A 12,099-nucleotide genomic window follows, 5' to 3' on the forward strand; every position below is an offset into this window, starting at 1 on the left:
GCTCACTCTCTCTCGGTTAAATTCCAAGCGTGCCAGGTGACGCCATCTTTGCCTATCGGCTAGAGCCATAGCTAACGTTTCTGACTGCGATGCTCTCTGCCTTGTGTCCCATAGAGTCATGCACGACGAAGTCAGCGACACTGAGAACATCAGGAAAAACCTTGCCATTGAAAGGATGATAGTGGAAGGTTGTGACATTTTGCTGGACACCAGCCAGACTTTCATCCGCCAAGGTAAGACCCATTGATCTGACCCTCTACTCACGTGATCGGTCGCTCGCAGATGCGGGGGCGCGCTCTGGAGCAGGCCTATGTGTTTGGTGCCGTCCATGCAGGAGATCCCTGCGGCCTTGACCAGGGCTGTGGTTGAGGCCCACCTCTGCGCTATTTCTTTTCAGGGTCCATGAAAAACAGCAACACAATAAGAGTTAAGCATGAGAGGGGCAGTAAATCACACTCTGGCTGGACGCCCCTCCTCAGCAAACCGGACGTTCTCTACAGCTCCAAGGAGGACAGGTCTGTCTGGCCAGTCAGAATGGCAGTGCCAGATGGTGATGCTATCCAGGCAAAGGCTCAGGAGAAACCAGAGTTCCTCAAAGCCGGAGCCCATAAGAGTGGAGACAATGTCCGAAGTGAATGCAGCTGTCTCCTGTTGCCTTTTCTCACTGACACTTCCGATTTAATTCAGTCAGTAACTCCAGTTACCAGGTGGAAATGTCCCTGCCCATCTTGGAGCTGGGGAAGCTATCCCGTGTGTGGCATGTGCTCTGTGAGGGGCAATACCTGATCAGTTAAGCATCAGGAGAGATGAAGTTGTGTCACAGACGTTGGAGAGGGACCAGCCTGGTGACGCACACTCCTCCTCAGCTCTTATTTCAAAGCACAAGAAGCTAGCCACATCCCAATTGCTTTCAAGTGCTCCGGTGCCTGGGGAAGGAGAGCATGCTTCACATGCTGGGTCTGAGTCACCTGCATGCTCTGCTGTACATCTTTATAGTTTGGGAATTGCTGTGGATTGAAACATAAACTTGGAACTTAAATTCATCTTTAGTGCCGCTTCTGGTCATAGTGTGCCCATATCATTTGAAGCTATTACTGTTTCCTTCCATAATATTCTCCTTAAAATATGGTTGCCTCATCAAATAAGACATTATGCAGGCCACATTATTATTTTTTTGCCTAGAATACTTCCATAAACTGGAACATGCTGTTCTATCTTCTGTTGTTTATTTACATGAAGAGACACTACACATCTACTAAATTTGGGAAGTATATTTCAGGGATTATTTCGTTTCCCATTCTTGACACTACACACCAACTTTCCTTACGGTGACAGTAGAATACAATGCCAACAACGCCAGACCTTTCCAGTTCCCGTCCTGTTCCTCTGTATGGACTGGGTCCCCCTCTCTGCCTCAAGGTACATTGCCTTCCTGGGCCTTCACCTGTGTCTCCCCTATCAGGGAGTGGGAAAGACCTACTCTGCCTCTTTTGTGCCTATGAAAGGTCTACTTGACCTAACAACTCCAGGACAGATAAGAAGTCTTCTGAAGTTTTCTCGTCTTCCCATCTACTTTGCCTCAAGTTACAACGAATTAACTAATGAATTGTCTATCTATCCTCTTCATTGTCAAGGCATTTTCCTCATGAAGCATGGGTTTTGTCCTGTGTGAAGATATCTATCTGCACGCCTCTCTCCCCTGGTAACCACAAGCTCTGAGAGGTAGCATCCCTGAATTCTCTTTGCCTCCCTTTGTCTATTAAAGCTACTGGGAAAGGGTACGTTGAGGCAGACTGAATAAATTTATTTGATTGAAGTTGTAAGACATTTATTTTGTATTTTTCTTGTATTTAGAGTTCTTTAAAAATGTCTCCTAATCGACCTGTACTTTATAACTAACCATGGACAAGAGACCTTCTGTAACTCACATACGATTTCTGAACTATATATTTTTGATTGAACAGGGTTATTATCCACAAGCACTCAATGCATTTATAAAAGTAGGTCCTTGTGAATCTGAAAAAAACCCATGAATAATAAAATGTGTTTGGGGGGTCAAATGCATTGAACAAGTCACACCTTTTTGGTTACATTTTAAGAAGTAAAAGTCATATACTGCTTCACGCTTGAAGCCACATCCATACGTTATTCGTTCTGCTATATGTTACGTCTTAGGCAGGGTCAGCCATGATTGCCCGGAATGTTACTGTTACAGCAATGTCACTGTGGTAAGTTACTTCACAGTGTCTTGCTGCTCTTGCTGTGTGTTTGATCTGGTTAGTCTAGTTAGGAATTATTTAATAAAGGTTGTTTCTAAATATCAGAACTTAATCTAAAATTATAAAATTATCAATTATAATGGGAAATTTTTTATTTTTTCTTCAGTTTCTCCTATTAGCACGTTTACTAGTCTCAACAGGATTTAACACCCATAAAAAACACTATAAGAGTATTATTCATTAAACTATCAAGGGTTTTTATTTCCTACTAAATTGACTGCAATTGATTTTTTAATGGTGGGCTAGTATTTTTGTTAATCGTGCTGAGGGGCAGTAGACACTCCATTTCAATCTATACATACTCGCATCTGTACACACGCACTTTCAACTTTATGATTTCCAGGAAAAAAAATGAATCACCCTGTTACTCAGTAAGGTCTCCTCAGAGTAAGAAAGTACAGCCCGAAGCACAGTGGCTCTACCATCTCAGACACCAAGATCACCCATCCGAATATTGCTGTTCATAGTTTCACGGCGGAGTAGGTTCAGAATAGAGGCATTGGCCTATCTTGGGGGCCATCCCGTGGGAATTAATGATGGAAGATTCAAAAGTCTTCCACAGCTTGACCTCAGCTGTTAGCTACCCAGGGATCAGAATGCTAAGGACAGAGCCCAGCAGTGGTCTGATAAGGAGGCCGTGGCCATCATTTCCCTAAGATGTGTCTAACTTGCATTGATTAGAGAGGAATCTTTTTCTGAAAGTCACATGGCTGGGTTGAAATGTGTCGAACACAAGATGGAATGTGGGAAAACAACGTGAAGCACAGTTCTGAAGCGTTTTATTCTATAAAGTAGTCAGCTTTAAAGTAGTCATGGGATTTCTCGCTTTTCTTGCAGTTGAGTAGATTTCCGTCTACATCTAATGTAGATAGGCTTCTATTTGGTGGTAGTTACAGTTATTAGTGTATGGTTGCCAAGGAAACCTTTTTAAACCACAAAACTGAAATTCACAATGATCATTCATAGATATGCTAACCACAAATGTTGTAATTTTGGACTTAGAAATGCTAGAAGTATTTGCCAATGAACATACCATGACAGAGTTTTCACTGACTTGGTTACAGCTTTTCTGGAAATGGCCCCATGACCCATTTGTCCACACAGACACTTACCTGAGGCCCCTCCCACTCACCCTAACTAAGGGAACTCCGTAGGACTACCTGGGATGTGGCCTGCGCCATCAGTGTCTTAGCCCCTCCTTGCCTTCAAGTTCCAGTTGTCTATGATGCACACCTATGTGCACCCTTAGGGGAGTTACTCAGCCTGGGGGTTTACTTCCAAACCCCAGTCTCATGAATTCCAACCCTGTGCTGCAGTTGCTTGCTAAGCTTCCTGCCTTCTGCTTTCTCCACACCTCCCCGGCTTCTCAAGTTTAATTCTTTGCTACAGGAGCTGTCTGTCAGTTTGCTCCCGCCCACCTCACCTCCTCCAGTTACTCCCCTCTTGTCCAACCCTTCCCTCCTCTCGGCCCTTTGTTCCCCACTCCTACAGCCTCGCCCAGGGCTGGTTCCTTGCTATTCTTTAAGCCCAGAAGAGCTGCCTACTTTCTGTCTGTCAAGCACCCCACCTAATCACTCACCCAAATAGATGATGTGAGATCAGGGCATGGAAACTCGGGTCCTGGATGCCTTGCCAGCTCCCGTAATGGGAAGCTGCAATTTGAAACATTCACTAGCTAATGTTAACCTGGTGATTTTGTGACTCACCTGGTTTTATTGCCTTAGGTATATATTTCTTTATATAAATAGCTTTAGGATTTTTCTCACTTTTCATTATAGAGCTAATCTGGGCTCCACTAAAAAGACAGAAAACATGAAGAAAAATGAGGTTGTTTCTCTGAGAGCTGCCTCTGGTAATAATTAAGGATTGACTATGTACTTTGTGCTTCTTGTGGGCTCAAGAGAGTTCGTGTAGGGCTGACCAGTGTAGTGGATTACACCGGTGATTACTGGCTCCAGTGATTTTCAGAAGTTAGAACCGAGGTGTTTGCAAAGATCTCGGTGCTTTGTGGTTGATATTTAATAGACTGGAGCTTTCTTTTTAGGAATGGGGACATTTCTACTAGAGTGCAGTCTGCGAGTGATTAGAGGCATTCCTAGATAGTCTATAAATATTGTGGAGGTCTGTGCATCACTTCTCCCATCCAAGTACTAACCAGGTCCTACCCTGCTTAGCTTCCGAGATCAGATGAGATCAGGTGCGTCAGGGTGGTATGGCCATAGATGCCTCACTTCTCATACTGACCAGAGCTCAGCTTTGCTTTGGATGGGGCTTGTGCTCCATTTAGGTTCCACAGATGCATTTTAATCACACTTCTTTGGATTTATTTTTTATTAGCATATATTAATTGTACAGAATGGAGTTTTTTTGTATAGACATAATTTAAATCCAGTGAAATAGCTTCCTCTAAGATAGCCCTTAATTAAACTGCATTATAAAATTGACATATTTTTACAGGATACATGCATTACACCATCTATTTTAAAGTAGATATTAATATGCTTTTTATTTTATTTATTTGTTTCAGAAAGGATAAATTTGACTTAATTTGATCAAACTGCCATATTATTATCTGTACTTATACAATGCATAAATTTACTCAGTCAGATCATAGATGGCATCAGCCTCTCAATGCTTTGATTTTAAGCTGGTTCTAGTTTACAGATGAAGGAACGAGTCAAAATTGTTTCATAACAATGCCAGGAACAGCTTGTCCCTTAAAATACAACACGTTTCCTCGGTTGACGAGAGGAACGAGATCCATTTGTTCCAAAGGCACACCAAATACATCCTTGGTATTTTGGGGGAACAGATCCTTGTGTGTATTGCCAAGGGCATGGTCCTCACCAGATTGTAATTGCTGTCTGTTCTTCACTTTCCTTCATCAGGTTCTCTTATTCAGGTACCTTCCGTTGAGAGGGGGAAGCTTAGCAAAGTTCGTCTGGGCTCACTGTCTTTGAAAAAGGAAGGCGAGAGACAGTGCTTCTTGTTTACGAAACACTTTCTAATTTGCACCAGAAGTTCAGGAGGAAAGCTGCATCTGCTCAAGGTACGGGATTTCCCTGGCAGGTTTCATCTGTCTTCCCAACGCTCAAGAGGTGCTGAGGTTAATTCGATTCTGGCTTTCCAGTGCCCGCTCTTGTCATGAAGCAGATTGCAATTGTGCAGGGAGGGGCAGTGTGTGCCTACCAGCTCTGGTAGTCACTTCGTTGTTATCTGGATTCAAGGCAACAGAGATTTATTTTAAGTCTGCAACATCTTAAAGAAGCATTATTAAAATCAAAATCTAGGCAAAATTCTTATTACTTGACAACCACTGGGCTGTAGATATCTTGTCCGTTCACCATAGAACACTCGCTGGTGGGATATTTGGCAACCGCTGTTTTATCTCACTATGTATCGGAGCCATCAAACCGCGGCCTGAAGCTTCCTACCCGTTCATCGTTCATCGTGATAACACTTTATTTGCACATAAATATTTGCTCATAACCACTCATGCCCACGGCTGCTTGCCCGCTGAGGTTGCACACCTGAGGAGTCAGGATAGAAATGACGTGACCTAAAGAGCCCAAAATGTTTCCTCTCTGACCTTTCGTAGGAGAACTTTGCCAACTTGTTTATTTATCTTCTGTCGTTGCTGTAAACCTTTATTCCCTGGGCCAGCGAGATGGCTCAGCAGATAGGACGCCTGTCACCAAGCCTATGATTGGTGTTCAGTTCCCAGGACTCTCGTGGTAGAAAGAGGACAGAGTCCCACCAGTTGCCTTCTGACTTCTTCACATGTACCATAGCATTGCCCCTCGTACACGCATATGCATATGCACAGTAAATAAATTCTAAAACAAATTTTAAAAATATTACTCACACCATGACAATGGCCTTCTAGTTCCTAAGACACTTCCTGGCTGGCCAATTCATACTGCTGGGCCACGGTGGCTCTCTGAAGTCACTGTGGTGCCATCTAATCTCCCACAGATGGCTTTAATAAATTTTATAAATGGTGGGGGCAAGAATGCGAGAGTGGGAAGTATTTAAAATTGAAGGGTTTTAATTTATTTGTTCTGCTTAGTCTTGAACTCTGTGAACAATTGTTTATGACGTAGAATTTTCCACCCGCGGCAATCTGAATATTAAGTTTACAAAGCAGGACTCCCCAGTCTGCACAAGGCTGCCTGCCCCTTCATCGCTGTTTGTTTCCAGACAGGTGGAGTCCTCTCCCTCATAGAGTGCACGCTGATTGAGGAGCCCGACGCAAGTGACGATGACTGTAAGTGACAGAACATCTCTTGGGACAGCGGTAGGATTAGAACAGCCAGATTCTGTAGATCTTCGTGTTTTAGAGCTAAGGAGGGCTGTCTATGGAGGCAGAAGCGATTTGAGGGCGGATTCTCTGGAGCCATTTCTCTGTGCAGCCCGCTAGCCTGGTTGAACTGCCTTTGAGAATTGATATTCTGCATAGCTTGCCTCATGACGGTGGCTTTTCAAGAGCAGGCAAAAAAGAAAGGGGGGTTGAATTAAACCAGGATTTCGACACATGATCGAAATGAAGCATAAACCAGCCAAGTTGCTTGGAGTTGCCTTCTGCCCTCAGCTCTCCAGCAGCGCATGCGCTAGTCCTTCCGCGTGCTCCGGAAGCACATTGTTGAAATGAGAGCCTGGGCTCGAATGCACGTGGGTCCCAGGAAGGAGGCTGGGCGAGAGGAGCTATGATTCATATCTCCTTGCATTCACATGTAATCATATGGTTTATGTGTATTGAAGCCAAAGGTTCTGGCCACATGTTTGGACATCTGGATTTTAAAATAGTAGTGGAGCCTCCTGATGCTGCCCCTTTCACTGTGGTCCTGTTGGCCCCTTCTCGCCAGGAGAAAGCTGCATGGATGAGCGACATCAGTCAGGTAACTGAGTAGCTTCTTTCCTGGTTTGCAAAAGTTTTCAGTGTAAACATTTAGTGAGAATTTCTAGAAGAACCATGTGCCTCCAAGTTGCTGTGCTTACCGCCACATTGCTACCCAGTTTGATAGGTGGTTAGCATTTTGTGGTTGTTCTTTCTTTGTTAATGTTATTTAAAGTGCGGTAAATATGATCAGGGCCTTGCTCAGTCATCATCAGAAAAGCTTCCTCCTGCACCAGATGGGAACAAATACAGAGATCCCCAGCCAGACATTTTGCAGAGGGTAAGAGGCCTTGGAACTCTTTCCGCTAAATGGGATGTCTCCTCCAAATCCCTTCCCTCGGGGCTCAGAGAACTCTATGAAAGGAGAGCCAGAGACAGGGAATGGAAGATACCAGGAAAACAAGGCCTCTAAATCAGCATGAACAAGGCTTGTATGAACTCACAGAGACTGCAACACACACAGGATGTACTGGTCTGCACCGGGTCCACTACATACATATTATGACTCCCAGTTTAGCATTTTGTTTTTGTTTTTTTTTTTTTTTTTGGTTTTTCGAGACAGGGTTTCTCTGTGGCTTTGGAGCCTGTCCTGGAACTTGCTCTGTAGACCAGGCTGGTCTCGAACTCACAGAGATCCGCCTGCCTCTGCCTCCCGAGTGCTGGGATTAAAGGTGTGTGCCACCATCGCCCGGCTAGCGGTTTTTTTATGGGATTCTTCAGCGTGTGAATGAGTGGATCTCTGTTTCTTGGAACTTCCCCTGTTCTCTTCCTTATGTTTGTTTCTTCTGTTTAATTCTGAAGTGTGAGTTTTTGTTCTGTATCATTGCATTTATTTTATTATTTAAAAACACAATTGCATTGTAGTTCCCGGGATTTCTGCACCAGCTGCAACTGTGTTGAACAGTGCTGGAACTGTCCTGGTAGCAATTTCCTTCCCAGAGATGCCAATGACTTCTTGTCTGTTTCTGAAGCAGGAAAGTGATGAGAGATAGGAGAACAGGTATCAAGGGCTGTGGCAAAAATTTTCAAAGAACGACAGGAGGCAGCATCGACAGGATGAAATCTGGGATAACTTCCTGCATCTTGTGTAGAAAAAAAATTAGAGAGCCGGGTGGCTCCAAGGCTCAAGCAGGAGATCGATGAGTTTTATTTTTTTTCCGGCAACAGCATCACCTGGAAATGCCAGACTGCTCATAGTTGGGCTTGAGTTCTGCTCCACAGGAATTCTGGCTCCATGTCCCAAGGTGGAGGGGGGGGAAACTGTGTAGAATTGAGTGAAGGGCAGTGGTTTGCACCTGTAATCTCAGCTCCACAGGAAGCGGAGGCAGGAGGATTGCTGGAATCTAAGAGTCCCAGACCAACCTAGGCAATTAAGCAAGAACTCATTTCTAAGCTAATTAGTTAATTAATTGATTATATCTTTAATTAACATTCCACATGGACTTCCAAACTTGTCATTTGGAGAAGATTAGGGCAAATGGCTACGGCATTCATCGTCGGGTTCATTGCCTTCTGTTTTTCTGAGGAGTTCGTGGTAATTTTCTCCTAAGAGGTGAATGGAAGCTGTACTAAGGTCCCAGTTCTTCGGCTCCCTAAACTTTGAGAGTGACTAAATGCTGATAGAGCAGTCGACAATGCATGACCATAGCTTTTATTGGTTAATACATTTCCTAGTTCCACCGTCATTCTACCTGCATAACAGTGTCTTCAAAAGAAAACAGAAAGAAATACTGCGAGCTTCGTTGTGCAGGTCAGAATGGGGTTTGGAAATCTACCTTTGTCAACGTTACTTAGCTGCATGGAGTTGGTGCTCAGACATCAGCCAGGACTTTTCGTTGGGGCTGAACACACTGCAGGGGTTACTTGTCTACCTCTCAGACTGTGTTCATGGTGGGAAAATAGTTAAAAGAGAAGCTGCATCTCTTCAGGCTTCTAAATGGATGAAAATTTGAGATCTTCCTTACCGTTTTTTGAACAAAATTGCATTCTTATGGTGGTTAATTAATTCACTTATTTATATTATATATTATATTATTATATTATTTTATTTATATCCAAGCTGCATTAATTCTTCAGTGAGCCTCTCTTATTTGTAAAGAATCAGTAAGCTTATTAAACTCTAGATCATTCGTTGAATTTTTTCAAAGACTTACTGAGGAATCACCATATGCAACCAGGTATAGTTCAGATATGGGGATATGGTATTAAGACTGATTTTTTAAATCAATCTTCTTTACTCTCATTTTACATTCCAATCCCAGTTCCCACTTCTCCCCTCCTCCTGCTCCCTCTCCTCTCCTCCACCACACCCTCCATCCACTCTTCAGAGAGGGTAAGGCTGCCCATGGGAAGTCACCAAAGTCTAGCACATTGCTTTGAGGCATAACCAAGGCCCTCCTCATTATATTTAGGCTGAGCACAGTATCCCTCCAAAGAGAATGGCTCCAAAAAGCCAGTACAAGCAGTAGGGATAAATCCTAGTCTCACTGCCAATGGTCCCACAGTCTGTCCCAGACATAAAAGTGTCACCCACATTCAGAGGGCCTTGTTTGGTCCTCTGCTGGTTCCCCTGCTGTCAGGCTGGAATCAGTGGGCTCCTATTAGCTCAGGTAAGCTGCATCAGTGGGTATCCCCATTATGGTCTTAACCCCTTTGCTTGTGTTCTCACTCTTCCCTCTCTTCAACTGAACTTTGGGAAATCAGGTCAGTGTTCCACTGTCGAGTTCTGCCTCTGTTTCCATCAGTTGCTGGATGAAGGTTCTATGATGACAATTAGATATTCATCCATCTGACTAAAAGGCAAGGCCAGTCAGGTACCCTCTCCACAATTGTTTAGGATCTTAACTAGGTACATACTTGTGGAATCCTGGGAATCTCCCTAGTGCCAAGTTTCTTGCTAGCCCCATAGTGGCTCCCTCAGTCAAAATATCTCTTTCTTTGCTCTCTCTCTCTCTCTCTCTCTCTCTCTCTCTCTCTCTCTCTCGCTCTCGCTCTCGCTCTCTCTCTCTCTCCTTTCCCCATCTCGACCATCCTGTTCCCTCAAGTTCTCCTCCCTTTTCTCCTTCACCCCTTTCTTTCAGTTTATTTGTATGGTGGATTAGATTGATAGATTTTTGTATGTTGAACCATTCCTGCATCTGTGGGATGAAGCTAACTTGATCATGGTAGATGATTTTTCTGATGTGTTCTTAGATTTGGTTTGTCAGTATTTTATTGAGTACTTTTGCATCAATGTTCTTGAGGAAGACTGGTCTGTAATTCTCTTTCTGGGTCGAGTCTTTGTGTGGTTTCAGTATTAGGATAACTGTAATCTCATAAAAAGAGTTTGCCAATGTTCCTTCTGTTTCTATTGTGTGGAATAATTTGAGGAGTATAGGTAAAGACTGATTCTTAAGGCAGAAAAGAAAGTAAATCACTGAGTAAATACACTTTGATAGTGTTATGAAGCCAAGAAGTATACAAAGATGGTGAAGAGGAAGACTTGACAGATGGTTTTCCAGCACTTCAGTCTTGTAATGATGTGGCCAGGTGTGTTTGACTATAGTTCCCTGATCTTCCCTATGGTGTCTAGTGTGCATATGGGAAAGATCCCCAGAGTTCATGACTAATTCTGTGTCTGGTTTTTTAAAAGATGGGACCCAAACTTTTGCCTGCTACAAGTATTCAAGTGATACCTTCTTTCCACTTAGACTTACGTTAGCTGCGCCACAAACAGCAACATAACACCAGGCAGAAGTGTTCAACTTTCTTCTTAGTTCCTCCAGATGCAATGGTGGGGATATTCTTTGCTACAAAATAATACTGATTTTATCTGCAGCTGAAGAGCATTAATAAAAGTTATGTCTCGAGACCTCTGTGGGCCTGGGAGCAAGTCTAGAACCACCAAGGGAGTAGGCCTGTGCCAGGACCTCTGCCAGAGCAGCCCAAGGGAGCAACCTCAGCAAAAACAGCCCCAAGCAAGCAATCTCTGTGGGAGCAGGCTCAAATGACCCATGGTATTGCAGAGTGAATTCTGGGCATGCTGAGTGACCTTCAGGAGCATGGAGTGACCAGTGGGGTGACTGGAACCATATCCCTGACTGTACCATGGGAAACAACCATCTGAGCCTTGGATCCACTGCCATCTGGAAGATGGATCACCAAAGTCACAGACAGCCCCAACTACACCAATTAGAGGAAAAGATGGGTAGACAAGGTAAGAACACACACAGCACCACAAACAGCAATATGACACCAGTAAAAACTAGTGGCCTTATGCCAGCAAGACTTAAACAACTAAATATAGATGAAGCAGAAGAAAGTAATTTAAAAAAATAACTTTAGGAGAATGTTTGAGGCCCTTAAAGAGGAAATGAAAAATTCCTTCAAAGAAATGGAGGAAAAGAAAAACCAAAAATTGGAAGAAATTAACAAATCCCTTAATGGAACCCAAGAAAAAGTAATCAAACATATAAAAGAAACTATTCAAGACTTGAAAACTGAAATAGACACAAAGAAAATGCAAGCCGAGGAAATCATAGAAACAGAAATCATGACAAAATGATCAGGAACCAAAAATGCAATCATGAACAGCAGAATACAAGAGATGAAAGAGAGAATCTTAAGAACTGAAGGTACAATAGAGAAAATAGACTCATTGATCAAAAAAAAAAACCATTAAATCTAACAAAAGCTTAACACAAAGTATCCAGGAAATAGGAGACACCATGAAAAGATCAAACCTAAGAATAATAAGGATAGAAGAAGAAGTCCAACTCAAAAGCACAGAAAATATATTTAACAAAATCATAGAAGATAACTTTGCCAACTTAAAGAAAGATATGCCTATGAGGCTATAAGACGCTCACAAAATACCAAAGAGACTGAATCAAAAAAAGTCCCCTTGCCACATAATAATTAAAACACTAAACATACAGAATAAAG

General features: G+C 43.1%; 1 protein-coding gene across 4 annotated transcripts in view; it reads left to right on the top strand.

Moving 5' to 3' along the window:
* Positions 1-12,099, top strand: part of Rasgrf2 (Ras protein specific guanine nucleotide releasing factor 2) — a 226,012-nt gene that overhangs the window by 89,177 nt on the left and 124,736 nt on the right. For all 4 annotated transcript variants that reach the window (XM_013349696.2, XM_026783773.1, XM_026783775.1 and 1 more), the window contains exons 9-12: positions 115-233; positions 5,168-5,328; positions 6,480-6,546; positions 7,041-7,177. In XM_013349696.2, the coding sequence (XP_013205150.1) occupies positions 115-233; positions 5,168-5,328; positions 6,480-6,546; positions 7,041-7,177 (484 nt within the window). The remainder of the gene's footprint in view (positions 1-114; positions 234-5,167; positions 5,329-6,479; positions 6,547-7,040; positions 7,178-12,099) is intronic.

Source organism: Microtus ochrogaster, chromosome 19, assembly GCF_000317375.1.
Source record: "Microtus ochrogaster isolate Prairie Vole_2 chromosome 19, MicOch1.0, whole genome shotgun sequence".
Classification (NCBI taxonomy): Eukaryota; Metazoa; Chordata; class Mammalia; order Rodentia; family Cricetidae; genus Microtus; species Microtus ochrogaster.